This window comes from Bombina bombina, chromosome 7, assembly GCF_027579735.1.
Source record: "Bombina bombina isolate aBomBom1 chromosome 7, aBomBom1.pri, whole genome shotgun sequence".
Classification (NCBI taxonomy): Eukaryota; Metazoa; Chordata; class Amphibia; order Anura; family Bombinatoridae; genus Bombina; species Bombina bombina.
In genome coordinates, this window is record NC_069505.1 from 286057213 (window position 1) to 286080293 (window position 23081).

The 23081-nt window shown below is 38.9% G+C and overlaps 1 protein-coding gene across 4 annotated transcripts in view; it reads left to right on the forward strand.

Annotated features, from left to right (window-relative positions):
• The window catches only part of PODXL2 (podocalyxin like 2), a 201093-nt gene that overhangs the window by 145773 nt on the left and 32239 nt on the right, over nucleotides 1-23081 (forward strand). For all 4 annotated transcript variants that reach the window (XM_053720820.1, XM_053720818.1, XM_053720819.1 and 1 more), the window contains exon 5: nucleotides 3615-3771. In XM_053720820.1, the coding sequence (XP_053576795.1) occupies nucleotides 3615-3771 (157 nt within the window). The remainder of the gene's footprint in view (nucleotides 1-3614; nucleotides 3772-23081) is intronic.

Here is a 23081-nt window from a genome sequence, read left to right on the forward strand (position 1 = left end):
TTAGGCCCACACTTAAGTAGTTTGTAGGACCCAAATGATGACTGTAGCAATTAATAAAAAATACTGTCATTGTACCCCTGTACACATATCACAGGATCACCTTCTCAATCAGAGTACATCAGACACCAGGGGATCAAATCATTGCAATTACCTTAGAGCTTTCAGATTTACTATGGATTCCAACGCACAGTAGGCGGCAGTTGGGAATTGATCACCCCATACTGCTTGATAATTTGAAGTTTTGGGATAGAATTAAGCATTTAGAGGGGATTGCTCCGCACCCTTCACCAATACATCCTCTTAGAAGCATAACGAAATGCATGTTGGAAGCACATGATTCCCTTTGGGAGAGATGGGATGGTTGGTGTGTTAGGGATTTATACGAAAAGGATAGATGGATGAATGCGAGAGAATTCATTGACAAATTTAACATACCTCGGAAATATCATTTTGAAATATCCAGGCTATTCAGCTTGATGAGAGCATGGGGCTTAATGGGTCAGCCCCCAAGGGAGCTATCCAAATGGGAAAGTTTTTTTTCGTTGCGCAGTAAACCAGGGGGAACCATGTTGTTTCACTACCATATTTTGTTAGAGGGCCATATAGAACATATGTCAAATCCCCAGAGGGCCTGGGAAATAGATCTGGGCTTTACGGTGGACACCCGCGTCTGGAACAGAGAGTTAGCATTTACTAGGAAAGTACTTCATAATGTGGTGCTTAGAGAGCTTCATTATAAGGTTGCGGTGAGGTGGCATCTAGTTCCCACAAGATTACATAAGATATTCCCAAACTCCTCTCCACTTTGCTGGAGAAATTGTGGTCAATTAGGGCCGTGGACCCATATTTGGTGAGATTGTCCCAGAATTGGATCTTTGTGGAAGAATTGTTTTAAAATTCTAAAAGATCTAAACTATAATATCCCCTATACTCCAACTAATGGGTTATTACACTTAACATTCACGAAAATGGCCTTGCCTAGGAAGCAATTATTAATTTACTTATTCACCTCAGTGAAGCTACTCATAGCGAGAGCGTGGAAACAGCTTTTGCCACCTACAATTCAAGAAGTCATTTCTCATATTGCATACACACAAAGTATGGAAGAATATGTCTTTAGGATACAAGATAGACTACACTTACATTACGAAACATGGTACCAATGGAATGAAATGTTCCAGGCTTAGCTATTATTACGTAGATAGAGTAGTCGCTACTCAAAACATCTTTACAGGAGAACTTAGATATTGTAGTGGGTTAGATATATGGGAGGCCTAGCCTAGCCACACGCCTTTCTTTATGCCTACACCTACGCATGGAATCTCTACTCCTTCATAGCTCCCTTTATTGCCCCCTCTGACCAGGAAGTTCCTCCCCCCCCCCCCATTCCTCCCTTCTGTTTTCCTTCTCCCCTTCCCTTATTTCCCCCCCCCCTTTTTTTTTTTTTTCCTTCTCTAACTGAACGGTCCTGATAATTGAAGAAGTGATAATGAGTATGTGTGCTAGATATTGTATTATTTGTATTGTGGTCATGTTTAAAGAGAATCTCAATTATTTTTATTTTATAAGCTATATGTAAATGTCACTTCAATTTGTTTAAAAAGCTAAAGAGGTGATATTGATTCAGACCATGATATTATAATTATGTAGCTATGTGTATTTATGTTTTGTATTTGATAAGTTTATCTGGTACAGATAAGTTGCATGATGTTGTTCATGTTCATCTCGGAGTATTCGAGTTCCACTAAAAGTCAAACAACTGTAGCATTAGTTAACATTAGTGTTATGTCTAAGATTTGAGATGTATATGTTTTGTACCTGAATAAAAATAAATATTAAAAAAAAAAAAAAAATCATTGCAATTACCTTGAGGAGTCTAAAGGGTTTTGTGTGGTTTCAAATTCAATCCTATTAGAAATCATTCTTACTGTTAGGAAACACTCTTCCAGCTGCTGTTCAAATGATTTTTTGAACTTTCAGATTCTGCTCCCCTTAAATGGACCAGTTTATAGAGGAATTTCTTGGTTGTTTGCGTGTCTTTTCTTCAGTGTCAAAGTTTACATGTTAATAAACCAGATTTCATTTAATAAAAAGTTCAAATAAAGTTCAAATTGCACTTAAAAGCATAAAACTCGTATAATAATTAAATATGTCATCTACATGTTAATTTGTGATTGCAATTAAGTCTGAGTTATTATTGTCTGTATATTAATATCTATAGATGTCACTACATATATAACAAAATATTACCATTATCCTTGCTGTAAATGCATGAACATCCAGCACATATATGCTCTTGCATTCTCCATACTAAAATAGCATATTATTAATTGCACCTGGCATACACATACTTGTGACAGTAGCCAACATTTATCCAATTTACTGTACTAAGTGCTCAGGCTATAGCCTGCCCTGGGAGCTAGAAGTCACCGTGGCAACAGGCGGCCGCTTTTTAAACTGTCTCTGGGGGGTCTCATCATTGCCATGGAAACTGCAGGCAAGATTAGATGGCCGAGTGATAGTGAAAATGAGAGAAAGTAAAAGGGACAGAGAGATAAAGAAACTGAGAGAGGTGTAACAGTGACTGGGGACCTTTCTGCAAAACATTGACCCTTTCACTGTCTGGGGCTGCTGCTTCCCTCTATAAAGGAGCTAAAATATTAAAGCCCAGCTATTGATAGAGAGAGATGCGCTCATATTTCATACCACTATTTTAGAGGAAAGCACTAGCACCAGGTAACTCATTTATTCTGATAAATTATTTTATACCCTGATGCCACAAATGTTGCAAAGCAATTCGAACCTAGTGTACAAGTACTAACGATTATATCTTAGGGTGACCAATCAGTGCTTTAAATATAATTGATTCTAATTTTTTACTATACTAAATAATGCAATAAATGATTGGAGTGAGCTTTAGTTATGCATTCTGTGTAATATTTGTGCAGATCTTATGTTTTCTGCATCACTAAACAGCGACAGGTGAGAGTTGTATTTATTTTGTGTGGTTTAATGCAGAATTGATTAACTATTTACTATAATCTTATGTGCAACCCTCAGTGCTCTTATAACCAAAGCAGAGTTTAAATGGACACTGAACCCAAATTTTTTCTTTTGTGATTCAGATAAAACATGCAATTTTAAGCAACTTTCTAATTTGCTCCTATTATCATTTTTTCTTCGTTCTTTTGCTATCTTTATTTGAAAAAGGCATCTAAGTTTTTTCTTAGTTCAGAACTCTGGGCAGCACTTTTTTATTGGTGGATTAATTTATCCACCAATCTGCAAGGACAACCCAGGTTGTTCACCAAAAATGGGCCGGCATCTAAACTTACATTCTTGCATTTCAAATAAAGATACCAAGAGAATAAAGAAAATTTTATAATAGGAGTAAATTAGAAAGTTGCTTAAAATGTCATGCTCTATCTAAATCACAAAACAAAAAAATTTGGGTTCAGTGTCCCTTTAAGTGAAATGCTTCAATGTATATTTCAGACCAAGGAAATGCAAGATAATGCCGGGCTGCCTTGAAGTTTAATGCCCGCTGTCTGGTGAGATTGTTGCCCCAGTTAAGCGTTAGGTGATTTGTGACTTCTTGTGTCTCTTTCTTACAGGAGCAATTCCGCTGGCAGAAAGGACAGCAGCTTCTGTCACTGCTGGGAGCGGCATTATCATGGAGAACAGAATCTCTGCAGAGGGACTGGGTAATAGCCCTGAGCAAACCTAACGACAATGACAATCATCTGCTAATGACAATCACAGAAGAGCAACGTGAGTGCACTGTCAATGCCCAAAAACACACCGCCCAAGGTGCAATGGCACAGTGTAGTACAATAGCAAAACCTTACTGTATGTTGTGTAAGAACCAACACTGATATACACACACACTGATATACACACACACATACACTGATACATACACTTACACAGATACACACACACTGATATACACACACATACATGGATACATACACTTACACTGATATACACACACATACACTGATACATACACACACACACACTGATACATACACACACACACTGATATACACACACATACACTGATACATACACTTACACTGATATACACACACTGATATACACACACATACACTGATACATACACACACATACACTGATACATACACTTACACTGATATACACACACTGATATATACACACACTGATATATACACACAAATACACTGATACATACACACACACACTGATATACACACACATACACTGATACATACTTACACTGGTATACACACACTGATATACACACACATACACTGATATACACACACTGATATACACACACATACACTGATACATACACTTACACTGATATACACAAACATACAGTGATACAAACACACACACTGATATACACACATACACTGATACATACACACACATACACTGATACATACACTTACACTGATATACACACACTGATATACACACAAATACACTGATACATACACACATACACTGATACATACACTTACACTGATATACACACACTGATATACACACAAATACACTGATACATACACACACACACTGATATACACACACATACACTGATACATACACTTACACTGATATACACACACTGATATACACACACATACACTGATACATACACTTACACTGATATACACACACATACAGTGATACCTACACACACACACACACTGATATACACACACATACACTGATACATACAAAGACTGATATACACACACTGATATACACACACATACACTGATACATACACTTACACTGATATACACACACACTGATATACACACACATACACTGATACATACACACACACTGATACACATGCACACAAGGATATACACACACATACACTGACACACACACACTGATACACACGCACACACTGATATACACGCACACAAGGATATACATACACATACACTGATACACACACACTGATACACACGCACACACTGATACACACACACACTGATACACACACATACTGCTATACTCACACACTGATACACACACATACTGATATACACAAACATACACTGATATACACTGATACACACTCACACACTGATACACACACACACACACACTGATACACACACACACACTGATATACACACACATACACTGATACACACATACACTGATACACTCACACACACTGATACACACACTGATATACACACCAACACTGATACACACACACATACACTGATGCACACACACACACTGATACACACTGATATACACACACTGATACACACACTACACACACACTGATATACACACAGACACTGATATACACACTCACACACTGATACACACACACACACACTGATACACACACACACACTGATATACACACACATACACTGATACACACATACACTGAAACACACACACACACTGATACACACACTGATATACACACCAACACTGATACACACACACATACACTGATGCACACACACACACTGATACACACTGATATACACACACTGATACACACACTACACACACACTGATATACACACAGACACTGATATACACACTCACACACTGATATACACACACACATACACTGATACACACACTGATATACACACCAACACTGATACCCACACACACTGATACAAACACACACTGATATACACACCAACACTGATACACACACACACTGATATACACACACACTGATATACACACTCACACACTGATATACACACACACACTGATACAGACACACACACACTGATACACACATACACTGATACACACACACATACACTGATACACACACTGATAAGCACACACACTGACATACACACATACACTGATACACACACATACACTGACACACACAAACTGATATACACACACTGATATATATACACACACACTGATATACACACACACACACACTGATACACACACACACACACACTGATATACACACACACACTGATACACACACACAGACTGATACACACACTGATACACACACACACTGATATACACACACACACTGATATACACACACTGATACACACACACACATACAGTGTTACACACACACACTGATATACACACACACACTGATACACACAGACACATACAATGATACACACATACACTGACACACACACACAGACTGATACACACACACACACTGATATACACACTCACACACTGATATATATACACACACACACACACTGATACACACACTTATATACACACACATACACTGATACACACACACTGATATACACACACACACACACACTGATATACACACATACACACACACTGATATACACTGATATACACACACTGATATACACACACACATTGATACACACACACTGATACACACACACTGATATATACACACACATACACTGATACACACACATACACTGATACACACACACACTGATATACACACACATACACTGATACATACACTTACACTGATATACACACACTGATATACACACACATACACTGATACATACACACACATACACTGATACATACACTTACACTGATATACACACACTGATATATACACACACTGATATATACACACAAATACACTGATACATACACACACACACTGATATACACACACATACACTGATACATACTTACACTGGTATACACACACTGATATACACACACATACACTGATATACACACACTGATATACACACACATACACTGATACATACACTTACACTGATATACACACACATACAGTGATACAAACACACACACTGATATACACACATACACTGATACATACACTTACACTGATATACACACACATACACTGATACATACACACACATACACTGATACATACACTTACACTGATATACACACACTGATATACACACAAATACACTGATACATACACACATACACTGATACATACACTTACACTGATATACACACACTGATATACACACAAATACACTGATACATACACACACACACTGATATACACACACATACACTGATACATACACTTACACTGATATACACACACTGATATACACACACATACACTGATACATACACTTACACTGATATACACACACATACAGTGATACCTACACACACACACACACTGATATACACACACATACACTGATACATACAAAGACTGATATACACACACTGATATACACACACATACACTGATACATACACTTACACTGATATACACACACACTGATATACACACACATACACTGATACATACACACACACTGATACACATGCACACAAGGATATACACACACATACACTGACACACACACTGATACATACACACACACTGATATACACGCACACAAGGATATACATACACATACACTGATACACACACACTGATACACACGCACACACTGATACACACACACTGATATACACACATACTGCTATACTCACACACTGATACACACACATACTGATATACACAAACATACACTGATATACACTGATACACACTCACACACTGATACACACACTGATACACACACACACTGATATACACACACATACACTGATACACTCACACACATACACTGAAACACACACACACACACTGATACACACACTGATATACACACCAACACTGATACACACACACATACATTGATGCACACACACACACTGATACACACTGATATACACACACTGATACACACACTACACACACACTGATATACACACAGACACTGATATACACACTCACACACTGATATACACACACTGATATACACACACACATACACTGATACACACACTGATATACACACCAACATTGATACCCACACACACTGATACAAACACACACTGATATACACACCAACACTGATACACACACTGATATACACACACACTGATATACACACTCACACACTGATATACACACACACACTGATACACACATACACTGATACACACACATACACTGATACACACACTGATAAGCACACACACTGACATACACACATACACTGATACACACACATACACTGACACACACAAACTGATATACACACACTGATATATATACACACACACTGATATATACACACACACACTGATACACACACACACTGATACACACACTGATATACACACACACACTGATACACACACACAGACTGATACAGACACTGATACACACACACACTGATATACACGCACACACACTGATATACACACACTGATACACACATACAGTGTTACACACACACTGATATACACACACACACACACTGATACACACAGACACATACAATGATACACACATACACTGACACACACACACAGACTGATACACACACACACACTGATATACACACTCACACACTGATATATACACACACACACACACTGATACACACACTTATATACACACACATACACTGATACACACACACTGATATACACACACACACACACTGATATACACACATACACACACACTGATATACACTGATATACACACACTGATATACACACACACACATTGATACACACACACACTGATACACACACACTGATATATACACACACACATACAATGATACACACACACACTGATACATACACACACATACACTGATACACACACATACACTGATACACACACACACACTGATATACACACACATACACTGATACATACACTTACACTGATATACACACACTGATATACACACACATACACTGATAAATACACACACATACACTGATACATACACTTACACTGATATACACACTGATATAACACACACTGATATATACACACAAATACACTGATACATACACACACACACTGATATACACACACATACACTGATACATACTTACACTGGTATACACACACTGATATACACACACATACACTGATATACACACACTGATATACACACACATACACTGATACATACACTTACACTGATATACACACACATACAGTGATACAAACACACACACTGATATACACACACATACACTGATACATACACTTACACTGATATACACACACATACACTGATACATACACACACATACACTGATACATACACTTACACTTATATACACACACACTGATATACACACAAATACACTGATACATACACACATACACTGATACATACACTTACACTGATATACACACACTGATATACACACAAATACACTGATACATACACACACACTGATATACACACACATACACTGATACATACACTTACACTGATATACACACACATACACTGATACATACACTTACACTGATATACACACACATACAGTGATACCTACACACACACACACACACTGATATACACACACATACACTGATACATACAAAGACTGATATACACACACTGATATACACACACATACACTGATACATACACTTACACTGATATACACACACACTGATATACACACACACTGATATACACACACATACACTGATACATACACACACACTGATACACATGCACACAAGGATATACACACACATACACTGACACACACACTGATACATACACACACACTGATATACACGCACACAAGGATATACATACACATACACTGATACACACACACTGATACACACGCACACACTGATACACACACACTGATACACACACATACTGCTATACTCACACACTGATACACACACATACTGATATACACAAACATACACTGATATACACTGATACACACTCACACACTGATACACACACACACACTGATACACACACACACACTGATATACACACACATACACTGATACACACATACACTGATACACTCACACACATACACTGAAACACACACACACACACACTGATACACACACTGATATACACACCAACACTGATACACACACACATACACTGATGCACACACACACACTGATACACACTGATATACACACACTGATACACATACTACACACACACTGATATACACACACAGACACTGATATACACACTCACACACTGATATACACACACTGATATACACACACACATACACTGATACACACACTGATATACACACCAACACTGATACCCACACTGATACCCACACACACTGATACAAACACACACTGATATACACACCAACACTGATACACACACACTGATATACACACACACTGATATACACACTCACACACTGATATACACACACACACTGATACACACACACACACACACACTGATACACACATACACTGATACACACACACATACACTGATACACACACTGATAAGCACACACACTGATTGTTAGGAATTATTATCCCGGGACAATATTGGAAGATGAGTCTTGGATGAAAACAGTGACCTTCTCAGACGTCTGGGAAACAATTACCAAAATAACACACACAGGCAGGTTATCATTAGCAAAGGTTTCGTTTATTGTGGACCCAAAAGCACAATATATAGACGTGGATACATTTGGGCACACGTGGGCATTTCTGGTGCGTAGCATCATCTTATTGGCCAAGCCTAACACAGTAATATATTTCCTACTGGCCTTATTGGCATGCAACATAACATATATGAAAAAAAAAGACAGACATGAAGAGGAGGAGAAAAAAATGTATTTTGCAGCTTACAGGAAATCATGTAGGCAGTATATTGGTCATGGAACTTAGCTCTGAGCGTTGTGGTTAGGAAGCAGGTGTGGAACACAGGCAGAACAGACAGAAACTTATGTTAGCAAAATAATTTTAGCAAAATTACAAGTGGTGTGAAATAAGTACATAGGTAAAGTGTGCAACACAAATAAGTGATGTTCCCTGACACTGACATACACACATACACTGATACACACACATACACTGACACACACAAACTGATATACACACACTGATATATATACACACACACACTGATATACACACACACACACTGATACACACACACACACTGATACACACACACACTGATATACACACACACACTGATACACACACACACACACTGATACACACACTGATACACACACACACTGATATACACACACACACTGATATACACACACTGATACACACACACACACATACAATGTTACACACACACACTGATATACACACACACACACACACTGATACACACAGACACATACAATGATACACACATACACTGACACACACACACAGACTGATACACACACACACACTGATATACACACTCACACACTGATATATACACACACACACTGATACACACACTTATATACACACACATACACTGATACACACACACACTGATATACACACACACACACACTGATATACACACATACACACACACACACACTGATATACACACACTGATATACACACACACACACACACTGATACACACGCACTGATATATACACACACACATACAATGATACACACACACACTGATACATACACACACATACACTGATACACACACATACACTGATACACACACACACACACACACACTGATATATACACACACACAATGATACACACACACACTGATACACACGCACACACTGATATACACGCATATACACTGATATACACACACATAAACTGATATACACACACATACACTGATACACACACACACTGATATACACATACACACTGATATATACACACATACACTGATATACAAACACATACACTGATATACACACACATACACTGATATACACACACACACACTGATACACACACACACTGATATACACACAAAACCCACATTTCTTCTATAAGGTACGACAAGTCCACGGATTCATCCTTTACTTGTGGGATATTATCCTCCTACTAACAGGAAGTGGCAAAGAGCACCACAGCAGAGCTGTCTATATAGCTCCTCCCTTAGCTCCACCCCCAGTCATTCGCTTTGCCTACTCTAAGTACTAGGAAGGGTAAAGTGAAAGAGGTGATAAAATATTAGTTTTTAATTTCTTCAAGCAAGAGTTTTTTGTTTTAAATGGTACCGGTGTGTACTATTTACTCTCAGGCAGCAGATGGATGAAGACTTCTGCCTGGGGAATGATGATCTTAGCATTTGTAACTAAGATCCAGTGCTGTTCCCACAGAGGCTGAGGAGTACAAGAAACTTCAGTGTGAGGAACGTTTTCATGCTATAAGCAGTGAGGTATGTTCAGTCATTTTTTCTGGAGAGACTGTGTATTTCAGAAAGGCTGACAGTATCCCCATGAGGGTAAGGGTAAAATTACTAAGCTTGCATAAGGGGCTAATTACAAAAATGGTTGAAGGTTTTGAATGTTTGTGGGCAAACGTTTTATGAACTGGGAGTGCTGTTAACGTTTTGGCAATAACGATTTTTGGGCAACTTTATTGAGGGTACACTTGGCTTATTTTTTGGGTCTTAGAACCCACATGGCTAGTTTCTTTGAGGCTGTAGAGACATCGAGTGAGATGGGCCGGGCCTATTTGTTTTCACTCAGCAAGCAGCAAGCTCCAACTCCTGAGGGCCCTTGTGGATGTTTTGGGCCAAATCAAAGCTTTAACCCCATATTTACTATCCCTGAGGGCAGGTAGGCACCACAGCAGGGCTGTGGCAAGGTGCTGGGGGTGTTTTTCTGGATTTAGGCCTAATTTCAATCTGGTTTGCACATTAAAGGGTTAAATGTTACATTTCCTTGTGGGGCAAACTTAACTACACATATTGAGTCTGCTTGCAAAAATGTGAAAAATTTGGTGCATTTTAAAGCAGTTTTGCAGAACGTGTATGCTTTTTTTCTCTTAAAGGCGCAGTACCGTTTTTTAAGATTGTTATTTTTTTCACTAAATAAAGTGTTTTCATGCTTGTTTGTAGTCATTACTAGCCGGTTCCACATGTCTGACATTGAGGAAAGTCATTGTTCAATATGTTTAGAAGCCATTGTGGAACCCCCACTTAGAATGTGTCCCTCATGCACTGAAAGGTCAATAAATTGCAAAGAACATATTTTAGCTACTAAAAGTATGTCGCAAGATGATTCTCAACAGCATGTACAACCAGAGACGGTTGTAGAAAAAGTGTACACTTAAATAGCACTATCCTCATGTATTAGATTAAATGTGTGTGGCATGGTGTGTATATGTAAAAAAAATGACACATTAAAAATTAAACTTTAATAGTATAAATTAAAAATTGTGCACACTTAAAAACCCTGCAACTCGTAGTTGTATTGTATAATACGTCTGTAAATAACCAGACAAAGTAAGGTATAAATATGTTATCAGATAACCTTTAATATCTCCACCTGAGGAATGTACTGGTTGTGTAGTCGGTTAAACCAAATTATATGGAGTACTCGTTAATGGAACTACATTGGTTAGTTATGCTAACCCCTTAGTTTGATAATTAAGTTGTGTACACACCATCTACACTTATAGGTTTAGTGTCCTAGGATCTAGGGTCAGAACTAGGTTCTGTGATACCGTTAGAACCATTTTATACAATCATTGTGAACACATAATTATTTGTACTACAGTTTTTTGTCCACTTAGTAGTATATGAACCTAAAACAATTGAGATTAGGTACTGAAACCGCTTGATAGCATATTATAAACAAAAAATGATTATTATATTTAGATAACATGTGATCTAATATTTTTCATAAATAATCTTATATTGCTTATGCAAACATTCCATAGTATAGGTATCTCATAAGTATAAAGTAGAAATACCAAAGAGTGTGTTTTCGATGTTATTTTGCCGTTGAGCGCTACTGTAGGAGGATTAGTATTAAAGGAACATTCTGGTCAAAATTTAAATGCACATAGATGAATTACATCTTTGAATAGAAACAAATTTGCAATATAGATGTATTGGCAAAAATTATTCTAGTAAAAGTTATCACTGTTTTAGTGTTAACATTTTTCTCTGCATGTGCACGTGAAGTATAAATAGATATTCTCAAAGCACCGGCAATTTAAATACTGCAGTTGTTTAGATCATCAGTGGGGCTTGTATCATGTCAGCACTTAACAAATTTAGTCATTACCAGATGTTAAAAGCACCTTAGGCTCTCTGAGCAAGTGCTTTGTTTAAAATGCTGGTGCACGGTGCATACTTAAATACACTTTTGAAACAGCTATAGCTTTTATTAGAAGCATTTTTGCTAATGCATGTATATTAAAAAAATGCTTCTATTCAAAACTACAATGAATCCATGTAAAGTAAATTTTTGGCTGGAATGTCCCTTTAATATGAGAAAAGTTCTTCGGCGTACAGAGAGCAGGCACTCAATTGAAATTTGTGAGATTATCTTGTTAACCTGATAACATATAGGAAGCGGAACTTACTTAAATGCTTAGTATAAATGCAATGGTAACATAGTATCAAATTGGATACAAGGTTGCTTTATCATTAGTAGTAACTAATAAAATGCTACCATTGCTATAGTATCACCATAACAATGCTTATGATTATGTGGTCAGGTTAGAATACGGCTTGTTACACAAATGATAGTGTGTTAATGTATGCTGCAGATAAAAGGATGGTATTCTTGCATCCGAATGTTTTGCCCTTAAAATGGCATGTTGGCAACACACTGTCAGTGTACTTATATAAAGTTAATGTGTAAAACTCTGTGATGTTTAGAAAGCACAGCTTTTTAAATTGTTGCATACAAATAGTTAGGAGACATAGTATCGTATTCTATGTGAAAATGTCTTGCTGGTGTTTATAGTAAATGCCTTTGTATTACTGTAATTATAATATCAAAGTATTGTTAGCTATAAATGTACAAACAAATAGCTTGTTAGATTATATTATATTTTTGTATACTGTAGATATCAAAATGATATTAATGCATCAGAATATTTAACCTCAGTGGCATCCTAATAATAAGCAATCAGTTTGAATATACAAAAATATTGTATTAGTTCTATAATGTTTGCAGAGCAGAACGTTTTAACTTGTGATTTATAAGTAATACAGTAACTTAATATTCCAATTACTGTGAAGTTGCTTTACATCAAAATAAGTGTATCGCTATGTATCGCCATTAATTCAAATACATGCAGAGATTTTTTGCTGTGTGTTTATGACGGCAGCCTGATACTACTTGTAACATATACAAAGATATTAGCTACGTTTGAACTTGCGGCTCTGTGTTTTTAAAGTATAGTGAGTGACAGCCTAATTTCCGGATACAATGCTCCTTGGTATTTAACGGTACTGTTTGTTTGTAGGAAATATCTTTGCTTGCTATTGTTCTGTTAATATACAATCATTCAAATTAGTTAGAGCAAAGAGTATTTTCCGCAGTGGTCTCTAAGATTACAGAGCAGATATTTGTCAAAAACAGTGTGAGACATAAGTCTCAAATGTTAGGTACTACAATACCTCCTGGTGAGATTATCTATCTGATTAAATCTGAGAATACATGATCGTCAGCTCAGATATATATTGTAACAACGAACTAGTATGACTAGATTCAAAACTGAGGGGTCCCAATTCCCCCTGCTCATGACATGTTTCACCGGGTATACCGGCTTTTTCGAAGGCAGGATGTTTCTCAGTCAGAAGGGAATCAGGTTATGCCATCTAATTCTCCCCAAGTGTCACAACTATTAACGCCCGCACAAGCGACGCCAAGTACTTCTAGTGCGTCTAATTCTTTCACCCTGCAAGATATGGCCGCAGTTATGAATACTACCCTCACAGAGGTTTTATCTAAGCTGCCTGGGTTGCAGGGGAAGCGCAGTAGGTCTGGTGTGAGAACAAATGCTGAGCCCTCTGATGCTTTATTAGCCATATCCGATGTACCCTCACAATGTTCTGAGTTGGGGGTGAGGGATTTTCTGTCTGAGGGAGAGATTTCTGATTCAGGAAAGATGTTCCCTCAGATAGACTCAGATATGACGGCTTTTAAATTTAAACTAGAACACCTCCGCTTATTGCTCAGGGAGGTTTTAGCGACTCTGGATGATTGTGACCCTATTGTAGTTCCAGAGAAATTGTGTAAAATGGACAGATTTCTCGAGGTTCCTGCCTACACTGATGTTTTTCCGGTCCCTAAGAGGATTTCGGACATTGTTACTAAGGAGTGGGATAGACCAGGTATTCCGTTCGCTCCCCCTCCTACTTTTAAGAAAATGTTTCCCATATCAGACACCATATGCGGGACTCGTGGCAGACGGTCCCTAAGGTGGAGGGAGCTATTTCTACCCTGACTAAGCTTACAACTATACCTATTGAGGACAGTTGTGCTTTCAAAGATCCTATGGATAAAAAATTAGAGGGTCTCCTAAAGAAAATATTTGATCATCAGGGTTTTCTTCTCCAACCTATAGCGTGCATTGTTCCTGTAACTACTGCAGCTGCTTTTTGGTTCGAGGCTCTGGAGGAGGCTCTTCAGGTTGAGACCCCATTAGATGATATTCTGGATAGAATCAGGGCTCTCAAGCTAGCTAATTCTTTCATTACAGATGCCGCTTTTCAACTGGCTAAATTAGCGGCAAAGAATTCAGGTTTTTCCATTTTAGCGCGTAGAGCGTTATGGCTTAAGTCTTGGTCTGCTGATGTGTCATCAAAATCTAAGCTTTTAGCCATCCCTTTCAAGGGTAAGACACTATTCGGGCCTGAACTGAAAGAGATCATTTCAGACATCACTGGAGGGAAAGGCCATGCCCTTCATCAGGATAAGACAAATAAGATGAGGACCAAACAAAATATTCGTTCCTTTCAAACTTCAAAGGTGGTCCCTCTACTTCTTCCCCTGCTGCAAAGCAAGAGGGGAATTTTGTTCAATCCAAATCAGTCTGGAGACCTAACCAGACTTGGAACAAGGGTAAACAGGTCAAGAAGCCCGCTGCTGCCACCAAGACAGCATGAAGGGGTAGCCCCCGATCCGGGACTGGATCTATTTGGGGGCAGACTTTCTCTCTTTGCTAAGGCTTGGGCAAAAGATGTTCAGGACTCCCTGAGCTTTAGAAATCGTAACCCAGGGGTATCTTCTTGATTTCAAAGATTCTCCTCCAAGGGGGAGATTCCATCTTTCTCAATTGTCTGTAACAGACAGAAAAGGAGATGTTGGAAACAGAGAATTATAGGCCAGAAATTCAGTTAAATATAATTCATATAAGGCACAGTTCAGTAAATATATGTATAAATTGGAGGAGCCTGTGGCCAGAGTTCATAACTTAGTAAGTAAATATGTATACTGGTATCAGTGGTGTACGTGACAAAATTACCCACCAGCTGTCCAAATAAAACTTCCAATAAAGCCGCCAAGACGTGGGCGTTAGGACCGCTGTCTGCCGACAGTAGCGTGAAATCACCAGTGTCAAAATATATTCATGTATTCATATATGGCTTGCCTCCCAGCTACATTTGTATACGCACAAAAAATATATATCTAGATATATATATTTTTTGTGCATATACAAATGTAATTACAATATTCTGAGTAATGAGGTGTGCACTTTCACTTTTTTACCGCTTAACCAAAAGTTTGTATAATTTATTTATTTTTGTATAAATGTTTAGGTAACTCTTTGTCAGTAATTTATTATGCATTTTCATATAGAGGGCTGTTCTATCCCTTCCCTACATGGTGTTTCAGGTATTAAGGGTTAAACTATTGAGTTCTAATCAGCTGTGTTCAATCTTGTTTTTTGTTTTAACCAATGGCTGTGGAATGGGGATTATTTAAGTTTATACCTCTGTCTGCTTTAGTTAAGCTATGATTATGGCTCCTGCCGAAACGCGTATGCTTTATTTCACAGCTGTTTCTTGAACCTTTGCACTTTTGTGTGTTTTTATGGTGGAGTTACTATGGACTTTTAATTACCCAATTGGGTGAAATAAATGCTATGTTTTATATATTATGGATTGGCTCAATTCCTCTTTTCTCTAATATGTCAATTGTCTGTAAACCAGAGAAAAAGAGAGGCGTTCTTACGCTGTGTAGAAGACCTATATACCATGGGAGTGATCTGCCCAGTTCCGAAAAAAGAACAGGGGCAAGGGTTCTACTCCAATCTGTTTGTGGTTCCCAAAAAAGAGGGAACCTTTAGACCAATTTCGATCTCAAGATCCTAAACATATTCCTCAGAGTCCCATCCTTCAAGATGGAGACCATTCAGACTATTTTACTAATGATCCAGGAGGGTCAATATATGACCACCGTGGACTTAAAGGATGCGTATCTACACATCCCTATCCACAAAGATCATCCCAGTTCCTCAGATTCGCCTTTCTGGACAAGCATTACCAGTTTGTGGCTCTTCCCTTCGGATTGGCCACAGCTCCCAGAATTTTCACAAAGGTGCTAGGGTCCCTTCTGGCGGTTCTAAGGCCGCGAGGCATAGCTGTGGCGCCTTATCTGGACGACATCTTAATTCAGGTGTCGACTTACCAACTAGCCGGGTCTCAGGGAAAACAGGCCTGAGGAAACAGGGTTATCCCTGAGAAACGCATCACTATTATCTCTGTACATACAAGGAGATTTGCCTTTCAAACACACCCAGCTGTATTTTGATGCACTGATGGTATTTTTATTCTTGCACAATAAAATACTTGTTTTAATTTTTATACAAGCCTGGTGTTAGTGTGGCATTTCACTTGCAAGTAACCTAAGGGCTGTTTAGCCTTTCTCCCCTCTTCACTCCAGTTCCTTTCTGCTGAAAGTGACCCAGGCAAGGGTCACGGTTGGGATAACAAGAACCATAGGATATCACGACGGGGATTCCCTTGTACAGCCAGCTGGTTTGCTGTGAAAATACCAGCCTGTTCCTATAGGCACAATTGAGTGCCTTCACGTTTGTGAGTATCTTCTTTGTTTGTTGTCTATTCTGGAAAATGCAGAGGTCAAAAAGCTTTGGCTACCTCTCTTTCTTTTTGACTGAAAAGCATCATCCGTTTGGCATACGAGACTGCTGGACAGCAGCCTCATGAAAGGATTACAGCTCACTCTACTAGAGCGGTGGCTTCCACATGGGCTTTTAAAAATGATGCTTCTGTTGAACAGATTTGTAAGGGTGCGACTTGGTCTTCGCTTCATACCTTTTCCAAATTTTACAAATTTGATACTTTTGCTTCTTCGGAGGCTATTTTTGGGAGAAAAGTTCTTCAAGCAGTGGTGCCTTCTGTTTAACCATCTGTCATGTCCCTCCCGTTCATCCGTGTCCTGTAGTTTTGGTATTGTATCCCACAAGTAAAGGATGAATCCGTGGACTCGTCGTACCTTATGGAAGAAAAGTAAATTTATGCTTACCTGATAAATTAATTTCTTCTATGGTACGACGAGTCCACGGCCCGCCCTGTCATTTTAAGACAGATTATATTTTTTTATTTTAAATTTCAGTCACCTCTGCACCTTGTAGTTTCTCCTTTTTCTTCCTGTACCTTCGGTCGAATGACTGGGGGTGGAGCTAAGGGAGGAGCTATATAGACAGCTTTGCTGTGGTGCTCTTTGCCACTTCCTGTTAGCAGGAGGATACTATCCCACAGAGATATTAATAGAAGAAGAAATTAATTTTTCAGGTAAGCATAAATTTACTTTTTTCTTAAGTGATTCAGACACAGTGATGTGCAGTCACTAGAGGCAGGTGAGGCAGTGCTTCACCTCTCATATGGGCAAAAATATGTATTTTTTTATGGGCTTTAAAAAAATAAAATAAAAAAATTGCAATTTTTTTCCCCAGCATTTTTTTTTCACAGATACATGTTGTGCAATGGAGAGGCACAAGCAGGTCTGCCCACCATTACACAACATGCTGCGCCACCTACTGGATTAAAGTGGTTAAGCTCATTGCATGTCCCATAATTGCTTATTTGAGGCAGTCCTATTTGGGCTGAACCAATCTAGTGAGAGGCATTAGTCAGTGGAACTTAGGGTTGGGGCTGGATGTTAAATCATATAAAACAAAACAAAAAATGGAAAAAAACTACTTTCATTTATTTTGTTGCTGTGCTGTGAACCTGCTAGCTTTGCTAAAGTGAAAAAGAGAGTTCTGTTCTTCCCCTCTAAGTGCAGTGGAATGTGCCACTGTCCCTTCCTTAATACAGACAGAGGCAGAGCAGGAAGAGATTCAGTGTTTAATCCACATCTTAGTAAGTTCTGCAACCTTAGATTTCACTGAAAGGGATTCTGTTAGTGAAAATTATAATTTAATGAATGTGGTTTAGTATTTTTTGTTTTTTTTACTCTTTAACAGCAGTTGAATGATCGTTTTGGTATTTTGTTTCCTCAACCTTTACACCCACTAACTTAACAGCTTGCCTTCACTTTCTGAACTCTCTGTAGCTCTGCTGTTTTATTACTTAAAAATGCAGTGGTCTCTCTCCCTCCCCCCTTGTGTGTGTCTCTCTCTCTCTCTCTCTATCTATCTATCTATCTATCTATCTATCTATCTATCTATCTATCTATCTATCTATCTCTATCTATCCATCTCTCTCCTTATGTGTTGTTCTCCCCCATGGTCTCTCTGTCTCTCTTCCTCCCCCTCTGACTCTCTCATCCCTTATGTGTCTCTCTAACCCTCTGTGTTTGATTGTGTCTCTCTCTCTTTCTCTAACCCTCTGTGTGTGATTGTGTGTCTCTCTCTCTTTCTCTCCCTCTCTAACCCTCTGTGTGTGTCTCTCTCTCTTTCTCTCTCTATCTCTCTTTCTCTCTCTCTAACCCTCTGTGTGTCTCTCTCTCTTTCTCTCTCTAACCCTCTGTGTGTGTCTCTCTCTCTCTAACCCTCTGTGTGTGTCTCTCTTTCTCTCTCTCTCTAACCCTCTGTGTGTCTCTCTCTCTTTCTCGCTCTAACCCTCTGTGTGTCTCTCTCTCTTTCTCTCTCTCTCTAACCCTCTGTGTGTGTCTTTCTCTCTCTTTCTCTCTCTTTCTCTCTCTAATCCTCTGTGTATGTGTTTCTGTCTACCTTTTATTGATTTAATTAATGAATTGGTAGTGCCATCTGATGGTGTGGCTTTATTTAAAGGGGTGGGGTCAAGCGCCCCACCATCTTTCAATTTCACCATAATTTGCAGCATTAAAGTAAAAAGTATGTTTTAAACATATTTTAATGGGGATGGATTTCTAGATCTCATAATCAGAGCAAGCATTTTGTTATCTGGCAAGTGTTTCTGTTACAATCCTTTAGACTAAAATCAGATGTTTACTAAGTTGACCAGTTTTCCAAGACACCATTTAAAGGGACATGAAACCCATATGTTTTCTTTCATGATTTAGAAAGAACATGCAATTTAAATAACTTTCCAATTTACATCTAATATCTAATTGTCTTCATTCTTTTGATATCCTTTGTTGAAAATCATATCTAAATATGCTCAGTAGCTGCTGATTGGTGGCTGCACATACATACCTCATGTGATTGGCTCAACCATGTGCATTGCTATTTCTTCAACAAAGGATATCTAAAGAATGAAGGCGTATCCAAGCCAAAGCCTCACCAGCCTCTGACGTCACTGCACGTCACTGTTCAGACAGAACAATGTACATCTATTATCAAATTTACTTCATTCTTTGTTGAAGAGATATCTAGATAGGTAGCGTGCACATTTCTGGTACAGTACATGACGGGAAACACTGCTTCCACCTTGTGCTCAAAAAAAGCATACCAACAAAACTTAGTCAGTTTGTAGGGGGTTTCTTCTCCCACCACCTCTTTAACAGCAGCAAATAATAAGGTATCTTATTAATGACAATGTGCTCTGAGTTAACTGTGCAGAGTCCTCCTACTCACGTAACTGTACAGTCCTCCTATTCACGTAACTGCACAGAGTCCTCCTACTCACATAACTGTGCAGTCCTCCTACTCACATAACTGTGCAGTCCTCCTACTCAAATTACTGTGCAGAATCCTCCTACTCACGTAACCGTGCAGTCCTCCTATTCACATAACTGCACAGAGTCCTCCTACTCACGTAACTTTGCAGAGTCCTCCTCCTCACATAACTGTGCAGTCCTCCTCCTCACATAACTGTGCAGTCCTCCTACTCACATAACTGTGCAGAGTCTTCCTACTCACATAACTGTGCAGAGTCCTCCTACTCACATAACTGTGCAAAGTCCTCCTACTCACATACCTCTCTAACAGCAGCAAATAAGGTATCTTATTAATGACAATGTGCTCTGAGTTAACTGTGCAGCGTCCTCCTACTCACATAACTGTGCAGTCCTCCTATTCACGAAACTGTGCAGTCCTCCTATTCACGTAACTGTACAGTCCTCCTATTCACGTAACTGCACAGAGTCCTCCTACTCACATAACTGTGCAGTCCTCCTACTCACATAACTGTGCAGTCCTCCTACTCACATAACTGTACAGTCCACCTATTCACGTAACGCAGAGTCCTCCTACTCACGTAACTGTGCAGAGTCCTCCTACTCACGTAACTGTGCTGTCCTCCTACTCACATAATTGTGCAGTCCTCCTACTCACGTAACTGTACAGTCCTCCTATTCATGTAACTGCACAGAATCCTCCTACTCACATAACTGTGCAGAGTCCTCCTACTCACGTAACTGTGCAGAGTCCTCCTACTCACGTAACTGTGCAGAGTCCTCCTACTCACGTAACTGTGCAGTTCTCCTACTCACATAACTGTGCAGTCCTCCTACTCACATAAATGTATAGAGTCCTCCTACTCACATAAATGTACAGAGTCCTCCTACTCACATAACTGTGCAGTCCTCCTACTCACATAACTGTGCACAGTCCTCCTACTCACATAACTGTGCAGTCCTCCTACTCACATAACTGTGCAGTCCTCCTACTCACATAACTGTGCAGAGTACTTCTTCTCACATAACTGTGCAGTCCTCCTACTCACATAACTGTACAGTCCTCCTACTCACGTACCTGCGCAGAGTCCTCCTACTCACATAACTGTGCAAAGTCCTCCTACTCACATAACTGTGCAGTCCTCCTACTCACATAACTGTGCAGTCCTCCTACTCAAATTACTGTGCAGAATCCTCCTACTCACGTAACCGTGCAGTCCTCCTATTCACATAACTGCACAGAGTCCTCCTACTCACGTAAC